Here is a 25,333-nt window from a genome sequence, read left to right as displayed (position 1 = left end):
ACACCGATATACAATCACAATTTATTTATATTTTGAGAAAAACTAGTTATAGTCATTTTGGCAGAGGCAACTTCACTAAACTACACCAAAGCAAAAGACCAAAAAAAAACTAAAAAAGGTTGAGACAAAATAATAAAAAACAAATTAAAAATCGGTACGAAACTAAGCTGTACTAATCATAGAGAAAACAACAAAAAACTCTTCGCTAAAACTCTTTTTAATTCTTTTACTAACCGGCCAAAGATCCCTAAGAACTAAGCAAACACCAGCAAGGAAAGAACAAAAATACACAAAAGCTGAGAAAACACATATTTACAATAGTTAAAGTTCAAATTACAGTAGCATAGATTAAGCAGAAGATTTTACCAATAGTAGATTCCTAAACAGATTTGCTACAGATTGTGAAGTGTCGCTAGTAACGGATATAAAATCGGTGCTATTTGTATATTATGCTCCTTTTCAGATCTCTAACGACATATCTCTTATGCGTAAAAGTAAATCTCTTACGACAGATTATAGCATTACTGTAGTAAATCTCTTACTACAGTAAATCTCTCATGTATGCAACACATTCAGACAATGTATGTTAGGCAGAATAATGATTTGTTTCAAGCCCTGAAATGATAAATTTGAATGTTTTCAACATCATGCTTCTTGAAATTGCTGTCCTTCCGCATTGTGAAAAAATTCCCCCAGTTATATGCCTTATATTTTGCAGGATTTTTCTCAGTCACCAGCTCCTCCAAGGGCTCGACCCATGTATAGTGTGCTGGGTTGAGGAAGAATGGAATTGAAAACCTTTCTCTTTCAGAGTTCACCATCACCCTATGTTCCACACTTTCATATTCTTCATTGCTCCAAACCTGTATAACCGTTGCCATAGACCAATGACGGACGATTTAACTTTTATACATCGATTGTGTAAAACAATTTCTATCCTATTAGGTCCCTTAGAAAAAAAACTACAGGTTCTCGAAAATACAATAGCCAAGTTAAAGGCGGATTCAAGATTATAATTTGATTGGTTCGATCTTTAAAGTTCTTAATATTAATTCACTATACTGTAAGTTCAGATATAATATTTGTTAAAATTTTAGTAGGTTCACGTACAAATTTATACCGCACATCCAGAATACTAGGTTCGGATGATCCCAGTACTGAAGGACCAGATCTGCACCTGCAGACAACCTACTATACAACCTATTAGATTACACTAGTAATGAAAAATTATTATATTGTCGGTGTATATATCATTAATCCATTACGTACTAATGATTCTATTTCTGTACGTTCAAAATAAATTGTAAAGCAACCAGTTCAATAAGTGTACCTGGATAAGGTCTCCAATATTTATAATATAAGCATTAGGAGTGGGTTTGACTCTAATCCATTCTCCATCTTCTTTATTCTTTACTTCAAGTCCTCCAACATTATCTTGAGCAAGTATAGTGAGAGCCCCAGCATCCTTATGTCTACCAACTCCTAAAGCCAGATGAGGGATAGGACAAGGAGGGTAGTGATTCAACCTAACAAAACTAGTTTGGTCTTCATTAAAGAAACCATTCAACCTATTTGCAGGCAAGCCTAAGCTGAGAGAGATGAGCTCCAGTAATTTGTAAGATAGTTTTTCCATTTCTTGGACATACACTTCACATACCTCCCTGGAAATGAACATAGTAGTAGGTATTAGTATGCATGTCGCTTTAATTAATTTGTTGATCAGCATATTACTATTACTACTACTTAATAGCAAGCACCTCTTGGTCAACATGCGCTTGGCAATTTAGAGGATATTATGGTCATTTCAATTACAATGGAATAATATGATTGGTCAAAAAAGAATCTTACTGTAGCTACTGTATAAACTTACGATTGATTTACCTAAACCGCCCTTTGCTTATGTCATTGCTCATCGCCCTTAATATGCATAGCTTTGGAAATGTGGGCCATTCTGACCATTTATTCTACATGCCATGCGTTTATACTTTATAGTAGCATCTGAAATTGCCACTTCCTATCACGTGGACCCCTCGTTTAATGTTTCAAAGTTAAAACTTTCAACACACCTTACATTTATGAAATTGTCCTAGAGTATCAAATGGCTTATGTCATATTAAATATATTACATATCAGCTTTTTTTTTTCCAGCTATATTCTAACCCAAAGTACATCAATTTTAATTTTCCTTCCAAAAAAATTTGTTATTATTCTGTGTGCACATTTTTGTATTACTTGTAGTCATTTTGCAAAACTTTTGTGGATGAAAATATTGAATTAGTATTTTGATGTCCAAACCTATTACTCCTATCAGATTTTAATTTTAGTTTTGGTTGGAGTAAAAAATTGTTTCTTACAATAGATTGTAGAAAATTTATCAAAAATGAAACAAGATAGAAACCTAATACAATGGAAGTGATACAAGGTATTTATTGGAGTAAAGAAAATTACTTTCGTAAAAATAAATTATAGAAAATTTATCAAAAATAAAACAACATACAAACCTACTCTAGACGTAATATAAGACTATTCCAAATGAAGTGAACATTTTTATTCAATAATTTATAATAAAAGAAAAATGAATTATGCACACAACAGCGATATGAAAAAAAATCTAAAATGATTGATGAGCAGGCAAAATCCATTAGTTTAGTATTATCAAGCGACGTGATTAACTTGGTGCAAATTTAGTGTAAACATTGCCGGAGGTATTAGTTTCTTTACAATGATATTAAAGATAAATTTCCTAATCAAATAAATAGAAGAAGGACATTTATTATGCTAACGACTTTTATAAAAATTAAGCAAAAACCTAAAAGAATTACAGAAGAATTAAGAGAGAAAAAAGGATTTAATTGGGATCCAAGGGCATTGATATATCTATAAAAAGAATAATAAAAATATTAAACTATATGCCTTAACTTGAGGAAAAAGATGTTTTCATTTCAAAAAGTTGAAACACAAAAACAAATAATCACCTTGCTTGTAAAAATGATAAGTAAATCTTCATGCTATCAACGGAGAAGGGTTAAAAATGCTCCTAAACTATTGAAAAAGATTTAAAAATACCCTTCATCTATTTATTAGGATAAAAATACCCCTCCATCCACCTTTTTGGTTCACTTATGCCCTTTGACCGTTAGGTCAATGCTGAATTAAAAATAATAATTATTTAAATTCCACGTGATAACTTCTTATTGGTCGAAATTAAAATATCTAACCTATTAGAAAGACCCACCCATATCTACCCGTTTTTCGGACTAACTCGCCCCAAATACTAATCCGACCCGAATAAAAAGTTCAACTACAAAAAATACGTCACACTTCCATCTAACTCCTTTTTTGCAGTTGAACTTTTTATTCGAGTTAGATGGAAGGATGACAGCAATAACCCTTACTATTTTCATCATGCTTATCTTAGATTTGTCCACCTTTATGCCACTAAAAGTTAAAAGAAATGATATAATATGAGTGACAATTTCCATTAGTTATGATAGTGCGAATTTCCAACAACTATAAGCAGTAGCATTACATCTGTGTGAAATATCCTTACCTCAACATGTTGGTGAGTAAGCATTTTCCTAGGTTTGGTAGCTTCTTGATATTTTTTAGCAGTAGCATTACACCAGGGCTAACAGATCCTAACTAATAAGCCCTATCACCCACATAAGCTGAAAAATTATTTTCTCCAATTCAGTGCTAATTCTGTTTGTTGCATTGGCATTTATTCAACGACTTTCTCTGCCTCTTGTAGTTTCCCAGATTGGTCAAGAAAGTCCACTAGTGAAGCATAATTTTGATCTCCTGGTTTCCTAGTGTGCTTTTTTTACAGCAGTTAACCCGGAGTTAGATGGAAGTGGGGCGTCCTTTTTTAGTAACTTTTTATTCGGGTCGAGTTAGTGTTTGGGGCGGGTTAGTCCGAAAATGGGTAGATATGGGTGGGTCTTTCTAATAGGTTAGATGTTTTAATTTCGACCAATAAGAAGTTGTCACGTGGAATCTAAATAATTACTCCCTCCGTTTCAATTTATGTGAGTCTATTTCCTTTTTAGTCCGTGCTAAAAAGAATGACCTCTTTCCTTATTTGGAAACAATTTACCTTTATGCAATGATTTATAGCCACACAAAATATATGTGCCTAATTTTACACCACAAGTTTAAAAGTCTTCTTTCTTTTTTTTAAACTCCGTGTCCAGTCAAATGGGTTCACATAAATTGAAACGGAGGGAGTATTATTTTTAATTGAGCATTAACCTAACGGACAAAGGGCATAAGTGAACCAAAAAGGTGGATGGAGGGGTATTTTTAGCCCAATAGGTAGATGAAGGATATTTTTAAACCTTATAGTTTATGGACATTTTTAACCCTTTTCTGTACTATCAATGTATATAAATTAAGAATTATTTTTACTCTTGCTCATTATCTCAACTTAAACATAGTGTTATTGGGCCCATGCGCAGCATATTTAGACATTTTCCTTCAATTCAAATGGATAATATGAATCAGAATCCACATTAATATTCTATATAATCTAACAACAACTTATGACATGATATTTGTGAGAAGTCAACTTTAGTAATTGTTTCAAACTCACCTTGATTTATTCCTTTCGAATAAGATATGCTTCAATTCATAAAATAATTGCCAAACACGCAGAATTTACATTGAATTCCATCCCCAAAGGCTAATAACTATAATTACCATTAATAGTCTTATTAGGTTTGAAGAACCCTAAGTTTAAGTTTCTAATTTTTCTAGAGTTATGATGATTTTAGTTGAATAATACGATTCCATCTACTATTGTCGTTTATAAATCCATAAAGATACTCGATTCGAGTTAGAGTTGAAGACCCTAGCTGTAACCCTTGTTCAAGTTTGTTGTTAATTTTCTTGATATTCAAGGATTTAAAAGTGTTTCCTTGGTGTTAATGTTATGGGTTAAACTCAATTTGGTAGTGGGAAACTTACCTTACAAGTCAAGGAAGATCCTTGGTGAAATAGCTCTTCAAACGTTCGGATGGTTATGCCAAATTATGAATGGACAAACCCTTCCTCGAATTATTTTTTTATAGCATTTTTTGGGCCTGGGAACTTGCTGTGGGAAGCACAACTGTAGTACCAGGCAAATATGAAATTTTTTCGAGATATCGTCTGAAGCACAGTTATAGCGCCAGGCTGTAACACCCCGAAAAGTTTTGAAGAACTTAAGTGTAAAGCCCGGTAAAATTTACAAAGAAAATAATTATGTTTCATGGTGCTCGGACCTTTTGGGTTGAACAATGCACGGAAAAGTAAAGAAAAAATTTTGGCGAAAAAGTGCATTTCTGCGGTCCATTATGCGACCGCAGAATCACTATGCGGATCGCATAATGGCCGCAGAGTGAGGCAGTTAATTGGGGTCAGTTGGAAGCAATTATGCGGTCGACTATGCGACCGCATAACTGTTATGCGGTGTACTATGCGACCGCAGAACAGTTATACGGACCGCATAGTGACCGCAGACTCAGGCAGATTTCTGGTCATTTTGGACACCAATTATGTGACCGATATGCGGTCCGCATAACTATTATGCGGTCGCATATGCGAACGCAGAACCTGTTCCGGAACTTCATTTTTGGGTTTTTAAAACCCGACCTTATTTCGTTAAATACACTCTTTGGGCCATTTTTGAAGTATAATCTGATATTTTAGAGTGAGAGAGAGTGCCCTAGAGTGAGAAGGTGTCTATAATTGATTCTTCAATTCTTGCTCAAGTTTTGGAAGATTAAGGAGGAAAACTCACTAGGTCTTCATCGTAGAGGTAAGATTCTACACCCTAACTCTCAATTTCGAATTTTGTCTAGAAATGGGTAATAAGCAAGATAATTTCTGGGCAAGTGGTGTTTATTTTACATGCATGTGTTATCAAAGGGTGTAGAAAGATTGTTGAGCTAAAAATGATAAAGATTGGGTTGTGGGATGATGGAATCCTCCATAAAAGGACCTTGAATCTTAATCCACACTTAGTGTTTGATAAAATGCCCAAATGAGCTGAGACCATGAATATCTTCCTAATTATGGTTCAATTTTGTTATGTCTCAAATAGATTGGGATTGCTAGAATTTTCGAAACGTTGTAGTAATTTAAGGAAAGCTCAATTGAGGTGTTGGCTAAACTTTCTCTCTTTGAATTGAATTCCATAATGTTTCCGTGAGTTTCAAAGTATGGGCTGCGTAGTAATATGTGGTGGCATTGAATCGCATTTCAAACGAAAGCTAGTATGCCAAATTGTGTGAGAAAATCTCAATATTCTAAGATTCTTAATTGCTCATATGTATACCTAAAGTCTTGATTGGGAATGTCTTATTGTTGATAACCTATAAAGATGGTTGGAAGTGAAATCAGTAAATTGGGAATATAAAGTGTGGCCAACGTGCCAATAGTGAAAGTTATACTTGTTACCAATGGTGCCAATGAATGAAATAATGTGAAAAAGATTATGAAATGAGCTTTGACTCAACTATTCCAAAATTGACTTCGACAATATAATCGGCTAAAGGTTTATGAACTCAAGTGATGCCCATATGTGGCTGTTTTAGCTAACGCTATGCTTTGTAAGTAATGTTCAATGTGTTTTGCGTTCTTACATATTCGTGAGTGAAAATTGTGTATGATTTTAACTTGTACTTCGATTGCCAATCATTTTACTCCAATTATTGGAAAGAAATCGATTGTGTTTAAAAGCCTTCATTACTAATGAATTTAAAGTTGTGATTTCCGGAATATTCTATTTGTTGATAATTATGATGATGATCTATGAAAGGGAAGAAATAAAAGTGTGGAATATGAAATACGGCCATTGCGCCATGAATAAAGAATCATATGTATGGCCAAGAGAGCCAATAAAATAATAATATTGTAAGCGGTTGAAAGTACGGATTAGGTGATATGTGGTGTGAAAGGTTATGAGATGTACGTATTTGTACTTTTGTTTCCAATGTGTTATGAAACCCTATGGACGGTCTATGAAACGCATAGGTAAAATGTGTTATGAAACGCATAGGTATATTGTGTTATGAAACCCTATGGACGGTCTATGAAACGCATATGTATATTGTGTTATGAAATTCTGTGGACGGTCTATGAACGCATAGGTACATTGTGTTATGAAATCCTGTGGACGGTCTATGAAACGAATAGGTACATTGTGTTATGAAATCCTATGGACGGTCTATGAACGCATAGGTACATTGTATTATGAAATCCTGTGGACGGTCTATAAAACGCATAGGTACATTGTGTTATGAAATCCTGTGGACGGTCTATGAACGCATAGGTACATTGTGTTATGAAATCCTGTGGACGGTATATGAACGCATAGGTACATTGTGATATGAAATCCTGTGGACGGTCTATGAACGCATAAGTACATTGTGTTATGAAATCCATTGTGATATGAAATCCTGTGGGCGGTCTATGAAACGCATAGGTACATTGTGTATAAGAGGTATAGATGTACGGTATGAATAAACACTATGGACGGTCTATGAAACGCATAAGTGTATAATATGATATGTGAACACTAAGGACGGTCCAATGAGACACATTATTAATGCAGACAATAGGTGCCCCTTTTGTTGTCCTTGTTTGTACAGGTTGTTTCAATTACAATATATTATGTGTTCCACGTATAGATCATATGGGCATTCTATTTTGAAAGAGGATTTCTAGCTATACATACTAGTGCTATTCGACAGTACTAATGTCCATTTTGCCGGGGACGCTGCATCTTTAATGGATGCAGGTAGTTCTACAGGAGGTGGCATTGATTAGTGATAGCAGTACACTCCTTTCAGCCGATTTGGTGATCCCCACTTCATTTCGGGGTCATGTATCTTTTGTTTCTCATGTACTTTGTGGTTGAGATATAGCCGGGGCCTTGTTGTCGGCATTTTCATATTACTTTTCAGTTGTACTTAGAGGCTCCGTAGACAGGTTGTGGGTGGTATTTGATGTTGGGAATTGAATTAGAACTGTTGGTATTTGGCAACATGTTCTTAATTAAATCTATAAACTTGTACTATTTTGAAAATATTGAATGATGCTGTTAATGGGAATGAAATGGAAGCGGTTAATGAAATCTCTTCAGTACTTGATTAACGGAGTACATCTCCTCTTTATTCACGAATGAATTTAGGTAGAATGAAATCTGACAGGCTTGCTCAGTCAGGTTCACTCGGTTGAGCGCCGGTCGCGCTCCTCGGTTTTGGGGCGTGACACAGGCCAACTTAGAATTTGTCCCAGCATTGTGAGATGCACTGCTACTTCACAAATATTTTTGGAATTGACATTTTTTATGATGTTATGGCTATGCGATGCATAACCCTTCCTTGAGTTTGGAAACGTTAATTTTTCTTCGTTTCACACACTTCCAAGTTGTTCTGACATCCTTACTAAGTTCCATAGCCTCCTAAATGTTTGTTAACACATCCATAAGGTCCCGTTGATCTTCAAACAAACTCCGAACACATAACCATACCTTATTCTCCAAATTATTGAACTAATAGTTAATCCAAATTAAGTATCGAAATTACAAGGTTTTACTTGTGCGGGGTATTCCCTAGTATACATAATAATATCTGAATGAAGGGAAAGTACGAAAAAGATCGCTGGAATAAATCAAAGGAGCTTGCACTCTGAGTCTAAGAGACCTTCTTCTAGCCATGTACCTCGTTACATGCGTACTCAACGCCTTCCACACGACGTAACAAGCCCAGGCGAGCTAAGTATCTCCAAGGATACCTAGAATGTCTCGCTAAGAACCCCTGCAATTACCCCCTCAGTTGTTTTGAGTTCTAGAACTTTGTTCCCCTATTTGATAATTTTTGTAGGTATATTTGATTACACCTTAGCATGCTATTTTCCTCAGCCCATGAGTATAAGATTTGATATCCGTTGTTCGTATACATGTATTCTTGTATATGCTTTCATTGTGATGGACTGTATTGACAATGCATGAGTGGTTTATGTGGGTTTAGTTTTATAGCACGTGAGTTGTTCATGCAGTTGTTATGGTTATGGCATGTGAGTTGTCCGTGCAGCGTGTGGATAAGGATCCATCCCCCTAAGGTCGTCATGTTTCTATTTTGACGACGTACACACGGATAATGGAAAATTAATCAGTATTTGGACTTTGCATATCTTCTCTATATGCAAACTCCTTGGATGTATATATGATTTTTATAGCATATCTTCTCAATATGCTAGCTCCTCAATGTATATATTTCTTTTATGCATATATTCTCTATATGCTGTTTTGATTGATTAAACGTTTCACAGTACATATCTTCTCTATATGTCAATATGTGTAACTCATTGTTTATTTATGCATATCTTCTTTATATGCAACTGTTAATATCAAATGCATATCTTCTCTATATGCTGCTTTGATTGATGAAATAATTTATGGTACATATCTTCTTTATATGTCAATCTGTGTATCTTAACTTGTTTATTCATACATATTTTCTCTATATGAAATTGTTGCATGTTATTTAATATCAAATGCATATCTTCTCTAAATGATGCTTTGATTTGTGAAATGATTCACAGTAAGTATCCTCTCTGTATGTCAATCTGCGTAACTTGACTTGTTTATTCATGCATATCTTCTTTATATGCAATTGTTGACGGGTTATTTGATGAATGCATATCTTCTATATATGCTCAATTGTAGTTAGTTTACCATACTTGCACATATCTTCTTGATGTGCACCTATGGCCTTACCTGTCCTTTATGCTTAGATTCTAGTACTATTGATGTGTTTACGCCATTGACCTGTATATTAGGTACATTAAGGTGAGTATGCTACCTTTACTAGTATATTTTGAAGTGGTGAAAATTGTCGGGTAGCATAAATATAGTCAAATTATGATGAGGAAAAGATTTATATAACTGCCACAATAATGTTACATTCCGGTAACAACTGTGTATAGTGTCGCTACAAAAAGTATAACTTTCTAGCACTCCCTCCATCCCAATTTATATGGCAGTGTTTGATTTGATATAGAGATTAATAAAAAAAGGTAAACTTTTGAAACTATGGTCCCAAAAAAGTCATAACTATTTGTGTGACTATCACTACTAAAAAATAGCAAATTTGCGACTGAATAATTCCGACCGATTTAATTCAGTCGCAATTTTCGACTAATTCGGTCGGAAATTTTATTAAAAATATATGTTAATTTATTTTTAATTTTTGGCTCCAAATTGCGACTCTTTTAGTCACTCAATTACGCGAAAAATACCGCAAAATATTTTTTGTGGTTTCCGACTGAATCAGTCGCAAAAAATATAAATATTTCGACCGATTCGGTCGCAAATCTATTTTTAATACAGTTCCCACCCGTTTTTTCTTCTTTCTTCTTTCTTCTCTAGTTTGTTTTCTCTCTTCCCCTCTCCTCTTCTGCCCCCACCTGCTCTATTTCTTAATTTTCTTCTCTAATCTAACAATATAAGGTACGATTTTCCTTTCTCTCCCTCACCCGCTCCCTTTCCCCCATCCAGCCGACCCCCCTCCCCCCTAACCAATATTGTTTCCCCAAATTGTTTAACTTATTTTTGGTGCAGGAATTCGACAGCTCATCTCCCCTCCGGTGGTGTTCCGGCAGCAGATCCGTTGTTCATTTTCCAGGTAATTGATTTTTGCATTAATTTAGCAATATGTATGGTATGTATAAATTAGCTATATAATTTACAATATAGTATAAATAAATTAGAAATAATTTTTTCTGTAACGATCCGACCGGTCGTTTTGAGCTCTAGCGCGTCATTCAACGGTTTGAGACCCTGAGCAGCTTCACTTCAGGTATTTGACTTGTACGTATGGTCGGAATTGAATTTCGGAAAGTTCGAAGTTGATTTGGAAAGAAAACTCTTATTTCTGAAGCCTTAAGTTGGAAGAATTTACTAAGGTATAATTTTTGAGTAAACGACCTCGGAATCGTAAATTGAAGGTTCCAACAGGTTCGTATGATGATTTAGACTTGGGCGTCCGGATCGGGTTTTGGATAACCCGGGAGCGTTTCGATGCCTATTGTGGAAGTAGGCATTTTGGAAGGAATTCGTAAATTTGGGTTGGAGTGCATTTCAATGCTATCGATGTCCGTTTGGGATTCTAAGTGAGGTATGTTGATTTTGGTATTGGAAGCGCGTTCGGAAGTAGATTTGGAGGTTCGTAGGTCATTTCGGGGTCATTTGGCGAAAGTTAGAAATTTGAAGGTTTTTGGAGAGTTTGACCGGGAGTGGACTTTTGATATCGAGCTCGGATTCTAATTCTGGAAGTTGGAGTAGGTCCGTAATGTCAATTATGACTTGTGTGCAAAATTCGAGGTCAATCGGACGTGATTTGATAGGTTTCGGCATCGAAGGTAGAAGTTTGAAGCCTCAAAGTTCATTGAGTTCGTAATGTATTTTGGGATGTGTTGGTATAATTGGTTGAGGTCCCGAGGGCCTCGGGTGGATTCCGGATGGTTAAGGGATCAATTTTTGGACTAAAAGAATGATGAGGCAGCTGGTAGCTGGTGTAACCGCACCTGTGAGGTTTTGTCCGCAGGTGCGGAGTCGCAGAAGCGGCCATGAGGGGAGCAGGTGTGATTTTGGTTGAGCAGTGTTGAGACCGCAGATGCGATTACCTCGCCGCAGAAGCGAGACCGCACCTGCGGAAGGGAAGGCGCAGAAGTGGAAGCAGTGGCTGGGGGGCATCTCCGCAGAAGCGGAATAATTGCCGCACCTGAAGAACCACAGAAGCGGTCAAGTGACCTCAGGTGCGAGAAGTCGGGCTGGGCAGTGTCATTTTAAAGACGAGATTTGGCCATTTTCCTCCATTTTTCTTTTGGATGGGCGATTTTTGGAGTTCTTGGAAGGGGGATTTTTGTCATCTATGTCAAGGTAAGTGATTCCCACATATTGTGAGTTAAATACATGGTTTATATAAGGATTTAAACTTGAAAATTAGTAGAAATTTGGGATTTTGGTAGAAAACCTAAAAATGGATGTTTTTGGATTTTGACCACGAAATTGGACATAAAATTTGGAATAAATTATATATTTGAGTTCGTGGTGTCATATATAAAGTTTATCTTCGAAAAGTTTCAGAATCCGGGCATGTGGGCTCGGGGGTAATTTTTATCGACTTTACGAACGGAGTTGGAAATTGTTGTAAACAAGATTATAATGAGTATTGGAGTATATATTTATGAAATTCCTCATTTATTGACTAGTTTTGGAGCGATGTGCATCGGTGTGAGTCGTTGGAAGGGCTTTGGAGCCGATTATGGAATCTCGGAGCGAGGTAAGTCTCCTTTCTAACCTTGTAAGAGGAAAATAACCCCATAGGTAAAATAATACAAAATGTGCTTCTATTTGTGGGGGCTACGTACGTACGAGGTGACGAGAGTTCATGCGTAGCTACTATTAGGGTAGTCTAGGACCCAAGTCATGCTATTCTTGCGATATTTCCAATCTTATTATTAATTTAAATTACTTAAATCATATTTAACTTGGTAAATAAATTTTTAAAAGGTTAAACTTCGCTTTCCTTGACCGTTAAATGAGAATTGACATTTCCTTGGTTAATTGCTCCTTAAAGAATTCTTAGAGAATTGAATGTGTTTGTCTTTTGTGGAGCGGGCCGAACGCCTCGGCAGATTAAATAGATGCATCTATGGTTCACGCCGTTCGACCCTCGACAGTGTACAATTTAAATATTTATGTTGGAGCAGGCCGTACGACCTCGGCATGATTTGCGCATGATTGAATTGATTGCTTTGGAATTTATAATAAATGATATGGCCTCCTTGGCCTGAGATAAATGGTTAAATAATGAGAAATAAAGTTGGAGATTTCTTAATTATAAAAGAACTGCTTGCTTACTTAAACATATTGAGCTTGCAACAGTTTTATAAGATCCATGCTTAATTACATCATTGATATTTTATTTATAGCCCATAGTAAGTGTCGAAGTCGACCCCTCGTCACTACTTCTTCGAGGTTAGGTGGGATACTTACTGGGTACGCGTTGATTTACGTACTCATACTATACTTGCTGCACATTTTTGTGCAGGTGCATATATGTCTAGTGGCCGTATGGGCGCATAGGCGCAGTTATTGCGGGGATTTAGGTGAGCTGCATTCCACGTTACGAGTCCGCAGCCAGCAGAGTCTCCTTCAGAGTATTCTTATTTCTCCTGTCCGAATTTGTATTCCGAACATATGTTGTATTTTATTTTACATTCTTAGTTGAGGCTCATGCACTTATGACATCGGGTTTTGGGGTGGTTATGGGTTGTCCTTTATTGAAATTGTTAAAAATATTATTATTTATTTTTTACATTTCATCTTTTACTATTTAATTGATGGAAATATGATTTCAGAAATATGAAAATGAGAACCAAATTAAGTATTTATTTTTGGCTTGCCTGACAGCGGGGTACGGCGACGCCATCACGACGTTTAATGGATTTTGGGTCGTGACATTTTCAATATAGTATGTATATAGTGACTTGTTAAAATTCGCTTGTTTAGACTAATTAGCTATTTTTTTCTTTTTAGTTAGATATTCTTGTGAAAATGGCTAGTATACTGGTATGTATTGAATAGTAAATGAAGAACAAAATTTAGAAAAATTTGGGTATTTTCTATAAGTATAGAATTCTTGTTTATATAAAAAAATAACTTAAGTGCTAATACTTCTCTATTAGAGTTGAACAACATTTTAAAGAGTTAGAAGTTTTATACATTCAACTTAGATTGGTTAAGAAATAACTTAAGTGCTAATACTTGTTTGTTTTGGCTTTTCGTTTGGAAATTTTCCATGCCCTATCTACGTATTAATTATATTATTTATTATTGGAACAAAATGAAGAAAATATAGTCAAGAAAAGGAATATGGGGGAGATGTGACTTATGCTGTCGCGTGCTTCACTTAGGTCTCACGAGTCATGAGCGAGTCTAGTAGAGTCTTGCGGATCGGTACAGAGACGTCTGTACTTATCTTCAAGAGGCTATAGGACTGTTAGGAGCACTTCCCTTCTTGATTCCTCAGCGTGTGATTCGATTCCTTTGAGGCTTATGCCTTCATTCCCTTCCTATTCAGTCTTATGCGACGTGAAGCGCTTGTTATAAATTGGGAATCGAGAAATTTTAATGGTACTACAGATGTGGTGTAGGATGTTTCTCCCTGCATATTTGATTGGGCTATTGTCGTCGCCTTGCAGAAGGCTGTTCTGTCATTTCAGCTCGGTATCAGTATTACCTAAGGTTTTGAGGTTTGGCATTAATTGTTATGACGATTCGTGTGTTGCTATCGTATCGTGTTGCGTAATGGTAGGATGCTTGTCTATGCGTTGAAGCAGTGAATGACTTGGAAGGAGGTTTACTCGGTACATAATTCAGAGATCCAGTATTTTATTTCCGGTGAAGGAAAGGCAATCGGACTATGAATGTTCAGGTTTGGGTTGACGGAGTAACGAGACTTGGTATTTCGAGCAAGGTGGATTTTTCATCTGTGATGTGGTGTCGTCGCCCTGGATTGAATGTGTTAAGTTCGCCAATGTTATGGTTTTCATCAATTTGCCTCGGGGCAGGGTAGTGTGAAACAGTGCCGGGCAAGCGGCTGTCAGAGATCGCAGTGTGCGGTGGTTTAGGACTTAATCGGTGGTACGGGTGTTGAGGGCTCAAGGAAGATGAACTTCGAAAAGGTTTAAAGTTGGTAGGGATCGATTGGTTCAAGTGCTACAGGGATAGATTTTGATTTAAGGCAACAACTGGGCAGCGAAGGATGAGGAAAGACATGTGGGAGGCGTCTTGTCGCGGTTAAGTTTCTATAGAAGGCCAAAGGTGAGAAAGCAGAAGTCGAGTAGTTACTTAAAGGACTGGGTTTGACCAAAGTGGGAGAGTGGCAGAGTAGCATATGGGGTTTGTGGTAGGATAACTGCACGCGTTGAGGAAAGATTAGAGTGATTTGGAACTCATGGTGGACAGTGACTAAGTCTACGAACTTAATTTGGAACATTGGCTGCTATACGGAGAATGGTTGGATATGACGGAAATGAGTTGCATGATATGAAGAAGGATACACCATGACTTTGGATTGGAATGTATTGTCGCACCTTTAGTTGATGTCCATGAGGGGTGAACAGATTTGTATAGCTGGTGAACGAGCACGGGCTCAAGATGGTTTATTGGTTTTGTTGTAATTGTACTCGGTGCAGCGATGTTGGAAGATGTCGGCATGGAATTTCCACATGTGGGTTATTTCTGGTGAGCAGGTTAACTGTTGCGTGGTGTTGATGAAGCTTCTACGAGGAATTTTATTGGCTATCCGGTAAGAGGTCGAATATGTAAATGTGGCTAGTGATTCAAAGCGTTCATGAAATGGTTAACAGGAATATTTCGAGGAATTTGGCAGTTCGATTGCGCAAGGTCATGTCAGTAAGGAAGAAGGAATCTTGGTAGGTTCCAGGGTCATGCAATGGTAGTTTCAAGCTAAGTGGGAGAGCCCAACCGCCTACGATTAGATTGCATGGTTGTATATACTTGTGAGATTTCTAGTTATCGTCATATTGATGGGTTGCTACGACTAAGGAAAGAGAACATCAGTGGTGATTTGAGCCAAGGATTTGAGGAATGTGTGTTATATTTTATCGGTTCTTGTTCAGGTTTTGGGAAGATTTGGAGTTTATGCTTCATGTGGATGTGATGTACAAGGAAAGGAATTCAGCCGGTTGCTTCTTTGAGAGGGTGTTCATGTGCCAGCAGGGCCTTAGAGTTTGATAATAATTGGGAACAAGTCAGAGTGAGTGACTCTCAACAATAGTTCTAGTGGGTTTAAAGTGCGGTGCCTAAGGATTTTGAGCCAGTAGTATGGTTAAGTATTGAGCTTTTGCAATGGATTATGAAAAGTGACTTGGAGTGTTCTACGTTATCTTTAGTCTGCGGTGTGGCATTGGAGGAATGGAAGAAAATAACTTCGGATTCATAGAGGGATTTTCGGGATGGGTGTACCAGTTAAAGATGCGAATATGCGCATAAGGAGGGTATGAGATGGTTCATGGGTTTTGAGGCAACATGGTCTCGTAAAATAAGGTCACTCAGGATAAGTGAGGATTTGGGTTCATGATGTTTTGAATGGAGCTATAATTATTTCTAGGGCAAGTCCCGAGTAAAGTAGAAGAAGTTGCATGGTTGGTAATGGTTGAATCAGCACGGTATTGGCAGTGACCAGTTTCTCCAGCGTGAAGTTATACATGTGGGTTGTGGTTGTACACTTGGGCTTGAGTGCCACCACAACTTAGTTGATTTGGTAGGTATTCGAAACTGGGTATGGAGATTTGGTACTATCGCTAATGTTAGAGTTTAGGCCTGAAAGGCGCTCTATTCAGTTGGTTGTGAATTGTGGGAGTTTGTTCCGGATTTGACGGTTGTTCTTGTGAGTCATGGGAAAATGGGGTGTTGTGGATCCTTGAAAGGTTATTAGCCCAGTGCGGTATGATCAGAATCGACTTGAGATTTGTGGATGGATCTAAATATGAATGAGGGCTATATATCAGGCCGGATGTGTTCATTTCGGCATAGCGCTATTTTCGGAGGGGTCTTCGGGCCTTGGATGTTATTTTTGCCGTCAGCTATGTCATGTAATACTTTATTGTGCCATGTGGGTTGTGAGACGGCTTGAGTATTCGCACTCGTATTAAGATCCCATATATTTTGTGGTGTTATGTGAGCAGGATGGCTCTCGAGATGCAGATCATATATCGCACCTTAGTTGTGCTTGAGTTTTAGCACATGACGCTACCTGTCTCCCCAGGATTTTTATTATGCACTTGGCGTGCTTATGATTGATATTCGGGCATTTCGTGAGTATGAGCGTTACGTCTCGAGGTATGTTTTCTTTAGATTATTACGGGTGGATCGGGTGGCACGCCGCCACAGATATGTTGTTTGGATCGGGTGGCACGCCGCCACATGGTATCATGGTTGGATCGGGTTGCACGCCGCAACGGTATCATGTGTGGATCGGGTTGCACGTCGCAACAGTGTGATGTTGAGTACAGTTCCCTATACCTATTCTTGTGTGTTTTGCTTCTCAGTTCCTGGGGAAGGTTCATAATATCCTTTCGGTTGTTTAATTAGCTACATGGGTTGAGTAACTCTTTCCAGAGTTCGTTTTTCCTTATGTATCACATTCGAGTTTGTAGCTTGTTAGCACATTGTGGCATTATATGAGCCTTTTGGCAGTGTCTGAGGTGGCTTATTGCCTGAGCAGCTTGTACTGGGTGAGACGAGATTATTGGACCTGGGATCGGTGCGATCAGATTTATATGAGGCATATTAAAGAGTAAATATTGTTATTCAGTCCAGAATAAGGTAATGGTTCTTGTCGGGAGGAGAGACTCCATATATTGTAATTCGGCAGGTGCCTATGAATTCTACACATCTTCTCTGTTGTGGCCTTTCAAGAGTTGGAACAAGACTTGTATGTGTCATGAGGTATGTTGTGAGTATCAGATTCGTGGGATTTCGGCTATTGTCGTTAGAGGTTGTTATTATGGTCATATGAGTATGTGGTGCATGGTGTGAATTCAGTGAGAGTATACAATCATGTATTGGTATATCGTGTAGTGACTGAAGCGGTGTTCGTATGTTAGAAGCAGTCCTAGTAGAGAATTTCGGATGTTGAAATTTGGCTCTAAGGCTTATTTGCTTAAATAAAAGGGGAGAATCTCCAGATTTTCTCGAGCTAATGTGCTCAACTGGGTCGTGGTAGCACGGGTAGTGCACGAGGTGTTAAACAGTAATTTCAGATAACTCCAGAGCAGTTCTTAGCACATTCGAGGACGAACGTATGTTTAAGTGGGAGAGAATGTAATGCCCGACCGGTCGTTTAGAGCTCTAGCACGTCATTCAGCGGTTTGAGATCCTGAGCAGTTTCACATCAAGTATTATGACTTGTACGTGTGGTCGGAATTGAATTTCGGGAAGTTCGGAGTTGATTTGGAAAGAACTCTCATTTCGGAAGCCTTAAGTTGGAAGAATTTACTAAGGTGTGATTTTTGAGTAAACGACCTCGAAATCGGGATTTGAAGGTTCCAACAGGTCCGTATGATGATTTTAGACTTGGGCATATGTCCGGATCGGGTTTTGGATAACCCGGGAGCGTTTCGGCGCCTATTGTGAAAGTTGGCATTTTGGAAGGATTTCGTAAATTTGGGTTGGAGTGCATTTCAATGCTATCGATGTCCGTTTGGGATTGTGAGTCTGGGAATAGCTCTGTATGGTGATTCTGGTATTAGGAGCGCGTCCGGAAGTGGATTTGGAGGTCCGTAGGTCATTTCGGGGTCATTTGGCAAAAGTTAAAAATTTGAAGGTTTTTGTAGAGTTTGAACGGGAGTAGACTTTTGATATCGGGGTCGGATTCCGATTTCGGAAGTTGGAGTAGGTCCGTAATGTCAATTATGACTTGTGTGCAAAATTTGTGGTCAATCGGACGTGATTTGATAGGTTTCGACATCGAAGGTAGAAGCTTGAAGCTTCAAAGTTCATTAGGTTTGAATTGGAAGGTGATTCATAGTTTCGATGATTTGAAGGATCGACTAAGTTCGTAATGTGTTTTGGGAAGTGTTAGTATAATTGGTTGAGGTCCCGAGGGCCTCGGGTGGATTACGGATAGTTAACAGATCAATTTTTGGACTAAAGGAACCGCACCTGCGAAGCGGCTATGAGGGGCGCATGTGCGATTTTGGTTGAGCAGTGTTGAGACCGCAGATGCGGTTACCTCGCCGCAGAAGCGAGACAGCACCTGCGGAAGGGAAGGCGCAGAAGCGGAAGCAGCGACTGGGGGGCATCTCCGCAGAAGCAGAATAATTGCCGCACCTGCGGAACCGCAGAAGCGGTCAAGTGACCGCAGGCGCGAGAAGTCGGGCTGGGCAGTGTCATTTTAAAGACTAGATTTGGCCATTTTCCTCCATTTTTCTTTTGGATGGGCGATTTTTGGAGCTCTTGGAAGGGGAATTTTAGTCATCTATGTCAAGGCAAGTGATTCCCACATATTGTGAGTTAAATACATTGTTTATATAAGGATTTAAATATAGAAATTAGTAGAAATTTAGGATTTTGGTAGAAAACCTAAAAATGGATATTTTTGGATTTATACCACAAAATTGGACATGAAATTTGGAATAAATTATATATTTGAGTTCGTGGTGTCATGGGTAAAGTTTATCTTCAAAAAGTTTCGGAATCCGGGCACATGGGCCCTAGGGTGGTTATTATCGATTTTTCGAACGGAGTTGGAAATTGTTGTAAACAGGATTATAATGAGTATTAGAGTATATATGTATGGAATTTCTCATTTATTGACTAGTTTTGGAGCGATGTGCATCGGTGTGAGTCGTTGGAAGGGCTTTGGAGCCGGTTATGGAATCTCGGAGCGAGGTAAGTCTCCTTTCTAACCTTGTAAGAGGGAAATAACCCCATAGGTGAAATAATACGATATGTGCTTCTATTTGTGGGGGGCTACGTACGCATGAGGTGACGAGAGTCCGTGCGTAGCTACTAATATGCTAGGTCCGGGTAGTCTAGGACCCAAGTCATGCTATTCTTGCGATATTTGCAACCTTATTGTTAATTTAAATTACTTAAATCATATTGAACTTGCTACATGAATTTTTAAAAGGTTAAACTTCGTTTTCCTTGAATGAGAATTGACATTTTCTTGGATAATTGCTCCTTAAAGAATTCTTGATTGATTGTTGAATGTGTTTATCTTTTGTGGAGTGGGCCGAACGCCTCGACAGATTAAATAGATGCATCTATGGTTTGCGCCGTTCGATCCTCGACAGTGCACAGTTTAAATATTTATGTTGGAGCGGGCTGTACGACCTCGACATGATTTGCGCATGATTAAATTGATTGCTTTGGAATTTATAATAAATGACATGGCCTCCTTGGCCTGAGATAAATGGTTAAATAATGAGAAATAAATTTGGAGATTTCTTAATTATAAAAGAACTGTTTACTTACTTAAAAATATTGAGCTTGCAACCATTTCATAAAATCCATGCTTAATTACATCATTGATATTTTATTTATAGCACATAATAAGTGTCGAAGTCGACCCCTCGTCACTACTTCTTCGAGGTTAGGCGGGATACTTACTGGGTACGCATTAATTTACGTACTCATACTACATTTGCTGCATATTTTTGTGCAGGTACATATATGTCTATGGGCCGTGTGGGCGCAGATGCGCGGTTATTGTGGGGACTTAGGTGAGCTGCATTCCACGTTACGAGTCGGCAGCCAGCAGAGTCTCCTTCAGAGTATTCATATTTCTCCTGTCCGAATTAGTATTCCGGACAGATGTTGTATTTTATTTTACATTCTTAGTTGAGGCTCATGCACTTGTGACACCGGGTTTTGGGGTGGTTATGGGTTGTCCTGTATTGAAATTGTTAAAAATATTATTATTTATTTTGTAAATTCCATCTTTTACTATTTAATTGAAGGAAATATGATTTCAGATATATTAAAATAAGAACCAAATTAAGTATTTATTTTTAGCTTGCCTGACAGCGGGGTCCGGCGCCATTACGACCTTTAATGGATTTTGGGTGGTGATATTTTCAATATAGTATGTATTTAGTGACTTGTTAAAAATTAGCTTGTTTAGACTAATTAGCTATTTTTTTCTTTTTAGTTAGATATTCTTGTGAAAATGGCTAGTATACTGGTATGTATTGAATAGTAAATCAAGAAAAAAATTTAGAAAATTTTTGGTATTTTCTATAAGTATAGAATTTTTGTTTATATAAAAAACAACTTAAGTGCTAATACTTCTCTGTTAGAGTTAGATTAGTTAAGAAACAACTTAAGTGCTAATGCTTGTTTGTTTTGGCTTTTCGTTTGAAAATTCTTCATGCCCTATCTATGTGTTAATTATATTATTTATTATTGGAACAAAATGAAGAAAATGCAGTCAAGAAAAGGAACGTGGGGGAGATGTGACTTATGGTGCCGCGTGCTTCACAGTCATTTGTATGATCCCAACTCCAACACTATATTATTCTTTCCTCATGGTTTATTTTATTTATATAATGTGTATTATTTTTATTTCAGGACAAGTATCATATTGATCTTGATGCATGGTGACAAACTCAGTCGGCCCCGAAGGATATGACTACAATTTGGACACAGGCGGCTGGTGGCATGAATAAATGTATAAATATTATATAATTATCTATTTTGGTATTAGTTGAAGTTGCATGTTTGTTTTCTTACTTCTTTTACTTTCTTTTCTTTATTTATCGTGAAAATAAGTAAAGATCGAGTCTACGGAATTGGAGTACAACCATCCTCCAGTCGTCCACCAGCAACATTATTCATTCGGGCATCATTTTTCCTAAAAGATATGGAAGTTATGCGTCAAAAAATGGATCGATTGTCGCAAGAATTTCAAGTAACTCAGGCTTTGATCCAAAAATTGCTAAAAAAGAAAAGTAAGAAAGGCAGTCAAGCTGCAATAGAGTCTGAGTGTGAATCTGAGGAGGAGACTGAGTCTGACTAGGATTAGCTATTTGAATGTTTTAGAGTTGAAGTTAGAGAGATGTTTAATTTATGTTGTTTTATAGTTGGTTGAATTGTTATAAATATTACTGTTCGTTTTGTAGTAAATATTGAATTTGGATTGTTATACTAGGTGTTTGGTTGGTTGTTAGCAGTGTTTTAAAAGGCATTTTCGGGGCGAGCCTCGGTGCGAGGCGTACCAAAAACGCCCCGGGGCGATGGTGTGGGGCGAAAGTCTCAAGAGACGTACGCCCAGCAATTCGGGGCATATGCCCGGGCGTTCGGGGCGTACACCCGGGCATTCAGGGCGTACGCCCGGGCATTTGAGGCGCGTTGTTTTAGTGAGGAGTAAGCCCGAGAGACTTTTTCAAATTAAAATAAAATTTGTTTAATAAGTTCTTCATATAATACCCAAATTCTCAAAAGTCAGTTTGGTAATTACTCAAAAGGTTTAAAAAGGAACTCAAAAGTATTAAATTTAAAAGTCAAGATCTTTTTTATTGATTGAAGGCCTAATTCATGGTCTTTCCCAATTTTTTATCTTGTCCGCTAGTCTGCTAGTATCTCCCAAAAATAACAAATATTTAATTTTTTTTTTACAAATACAAAGAGAACTCCATTCTCTTTCATAGCAGCAAGTTCAAAGTTTAAATTGCAGGTTAATCATCCTTTTTGTTCCTCCATGTAGAAAACTTTATTCTTTTAAACTCAAGTTACTTGTGCTTATAAGTAGCGTATAACAGATTGTTTTGACTAGTTTTTTGTGGGGATAGAGTATTTACTGTCATTATATTATTTTATAAAGTATTAAAAATTAAATACCTATGGGGCTTACGCCCCGTGCCTCAGGGCTTACATCTCGCTGAGGCATATGTAAAACGTCTTGCCTTACGCCCACGCCTTTTAAAACACTAGTTGTTAGGTGTTTGGTTGGCTGTTTTATTTGGCAGGTGGTGTAATTAAAAATACAACAGAATTCTACTAAATATTTTCCATATTTGCGACTAAATCAGTCGCAAATTTCATCAGAAATTACCCAGATTTGCGACTAATTTGGTCGCAAATTGAGAATTTCTGAATTTTTTTTATTAATTAATACTCAATATGTAAGACTATTTCAGTCGGAACTTTTAATTTGTATTTTTTTTATTTTGGTCAGCGACTGAATTAGTCGCAAATTTAGCGACCAATTACGTCGGAAATGACTTAAATTCAAATGTACCTGTATTTTTCAGTTTGCGATTGAATCCGTCAAAAATTTTTGACTGATTCTATCGCAAATATTTTGCAACCATGTATTTTCCGACTGACATTTTTCAGTCGAAAATCCGTCGGAGAAACACGGCTTCTGATTGATTTGACGGTCGCAAATTTACTGTTTTTTAGTAGTGTATAAATCATATCATTAAGGATAAAAGAGAAAATTAAAGTAATATTATTTCTAAATAAGGAAGTATGATATTTTTTATCAAAAGAGATTAAAACAAAAAATAAAGCTATCACTTCTTTTTTTATTCAATTTTTAGTTTCCACAAAAACCCTTACTTTTTGTGTGGCGTCAAAGGATCCACCAACGTTGGCACGAAAAAATTCACTAGCCTCTATCGTTGGGTTTGAGCCTTTGAGGCATAGTGTAGTGAAAGAGATGAGGATCTATTTCTTTTTGGGGCATAAATTCAAAGTTAATATTACCTGAACTCTGGTGGGTAGTCAGGCCATTGGCTGTTCAACTGCTTCAGTTGTTTGTCATCAGGATCAGGAGAAAATGGTATAATAGTTGGATTCTGTAGAGCAAAATCAAAGACTTCTTTCCAGTCCCTTACATTCTTGGTGTGCTCAGTATCATAATATCCTAAAGGGTTGAACTCATCTCTCCCCACCTTTCTCTTATCCTCCTTAGACAAAGCAAAGAATTTTCTTGATGCCAACTCAATTTTTTCCTTGTGCTCTAAGGGTACCCCATGATTTATCACTTGGAAGAATCCCCATTTCTTTGATGCATCGCTTATCTCAGCCACTAGGGTTTCCAATTCCTTGGAGTATTTCTCAGAGGAGAAATCTGGATAATTCAGTACTGAGAGATCAATAACCGGAATACCTTCAGCTTCAGTTGTGGGGAGTTTAGGCCTGTGTTCGACATCTTGGATGAAAGCTGGATCAACTTCTCCCATTGCTGAATTATTATTTGTTAAATGCTAAGTTGGACGTCACACTTACTGAGGTTTTATACGCTTTAACGTTACTGGAAATATCGGAGAAATTAATCTTGTCGCAATAATTAATGACGATAAATAGGTAAAATACATTGAACGGGGACGCAATTTTGTCACATTTTAAGGTTGAATGTTGATTTTGTTTCGGAACGGTCATGTCCTCATATTCTTGCGTCATTCACGGCGAATGATTTACCTTACTAATGGCTTTATAAGAGAATTTTCCTTTTTATTTGCTTTTTACAGCTATTAACAATAAAAACCAAAGTTTTTATAGGAATCTATTTTTATATTATATTATAATATATGTCATCTATAAAAGCACTTCACTTTAATAGTCAAAATATATCGGAACAAACGAAATTGTTATATAGAAATTTGACTGATCTTATTTTGTGTTTTATGAATAATTTCCTACTTGTTCATTCATTCAATAATTATCTTTGTTTGTTTAAAAGGAATGATATTGTTACTATTGTTAGTAATCTGTATTTGCAAAGTAATTCTAGAAATAAAATAATATAAAAACAGAAATGTAGAATAAACAGAATTTAATTTGAGTCTATTGAATTCATAGTGTTTTCTTAAGCAACTTAATCCCCTCCTATTACTCGAGGTTGTGGATTATTTCCTCCCAGGATAGAACGGATTACACATTGTGTGTACCGCTATACCAGTGTGTAATCGTGCGTGATAATACTCGGAGCTCGGTTACACTTAATATTATTTTATGGCTTGAGATGTTATAATTTATTTAATGGCCTGAAATTGTTGGAGTTAGCATGTGTCAAATGGAGACTTTAAAATTGACTATTAGTTAAAGAACCATTTATTCATTGCTGGCTATTGTGTTATTATTATTATTCTCGTATTCCATTCCTATTTAAAATTTCTGTATTTTATTATTGGCCCGTAGTAAGTATCGATATCGACCCCTCGTCACTACTTCTTCGAGGTTAGACTGGATACTTACTGGGTACATGTTGTTTATGTATTCACGCTACACTTCTGCACTAATCGTGCATGATCTGAGGCAGGTGCATCTGGTGTCCATTCAGGCGCGCACCCCCGTTATCCTGAGGCATAGTGGCGAGCTGCTCTCCGAGTTCCTTCTGCAGCACCCGCAATCTCTCTTTTGTATTTACTTTCTGTCTATCCTATTTCAGACAATAGCATAGGTGTTTTGTATATTCTACTAGTTGCTCATACACTTGTAATACCGGGTCTTGGAAACATGCTAGTAGACACTTTATGACTTTTGAGAATTTATTCCATCGTATTTGCTCTTTTATTAGTTACGCTTTACTTTATTTAATTTTCCACTTCTCATTTACTTAATAAATAAAAATCAACTACTTTGAAATTTTTAAAAAGAATAAATACATGGTTAGTTCACCGTTGGCTTGCCTAGCGATGACGTTGGGCGCCATCAAGGCCAATAGGAGAAATTGGGTTGTGACAATAAAAGTCCGTGATTTATATAGTAGAACTTACTATGTTGTTTGTAAATATGTACTCC

General features: G+C 37.2%; 1 protein-coding gene and 1 long non-coding RNA gene across 2 annotated transcripts; one reads left to right on the top strand and one right to left on the bottom strand.

Moving 5' to 3' along the window:
* Positions 1 to 297: 297 nt before the first annotated feature.
* Positions 298 to 23,896, bottom strand: LOC104109097 (protein LATERAL BRANCHING OXIDOREDUCTASE 1-like). Its single transcript, XM_009618296.4, has 3 exons — positions 23,294 to 23,896; positions 1,331 to 1,661; positions 298 to 863 (listed from the first exon to the last, which is right to left on the bottom strand). The coding sequence occupies exons 1-3, from the start codon at positions 23,770 to 23,772 to the stop codon at positions 609 to 611; spliced, it is 1,065 nt and encodes a 354-aa protein (XP_009616591.1). The 5' UTR covers positions 23,773 to 23,896; the 3' UTR covers positions 298 to 608.
* LOC104109095 (uncharacterized) lies at positions 9,589 to 20,594 on the top strand. The gene is made up of 3 exons (XR_001971791.3): positions 9,589 to 10,495; positions 10,607 to 10,670; positions 20,250 to 20,594. It is a non-coding gene; the product is annotated as an uncharacterized lncRNA (long non-coding RNA).
* Positions 23,897 to 25,333: the final 1,437 nt, after the last annotated feature.

Source organism: Nicotiana tomentosiformis, chromosome 3 (assembly GCF_000390325.3).
Source record: "Nicotiana tomentosiformis chromosome 3, ASM39032v3, whole genome shotgun sequence".
Lineage (NCBI taxonomy): Eukaryota > Viridiplantae > Streptophyta > Magnoliopsida > Solanales > Solanaceae > Nicotiana > Nicotiana tomentosiformis.
This window is presented reverse-complemented; position numbering and strand designations above follow the sequence as displayed.

Excerpts from the sequence above, each read along its gene's own strand:
- LOC104109097 (XM_009618296.4), bottom strand. The coding sequence starts at position 23,772 with ATGGGAGAAGTTGATCCAGCTTTCATCCAAGATGTCGAACACAGGCCT. Across the intron at positions 1,662-23,293 it reads GACTACCCACCAGAGTTCAG|GGAGGTATGTGAAGTGTATG; the intron begins GTAATATTAACT and ends GTTCATTTCCAG. Across the intron at positions 864-1,330 it reads ATATTGGAGACCTTATCCAG|GTTTGGAGCAATGAAGAATA; the intron begins GTACACTTATTG and ends ACGGTTATACAG.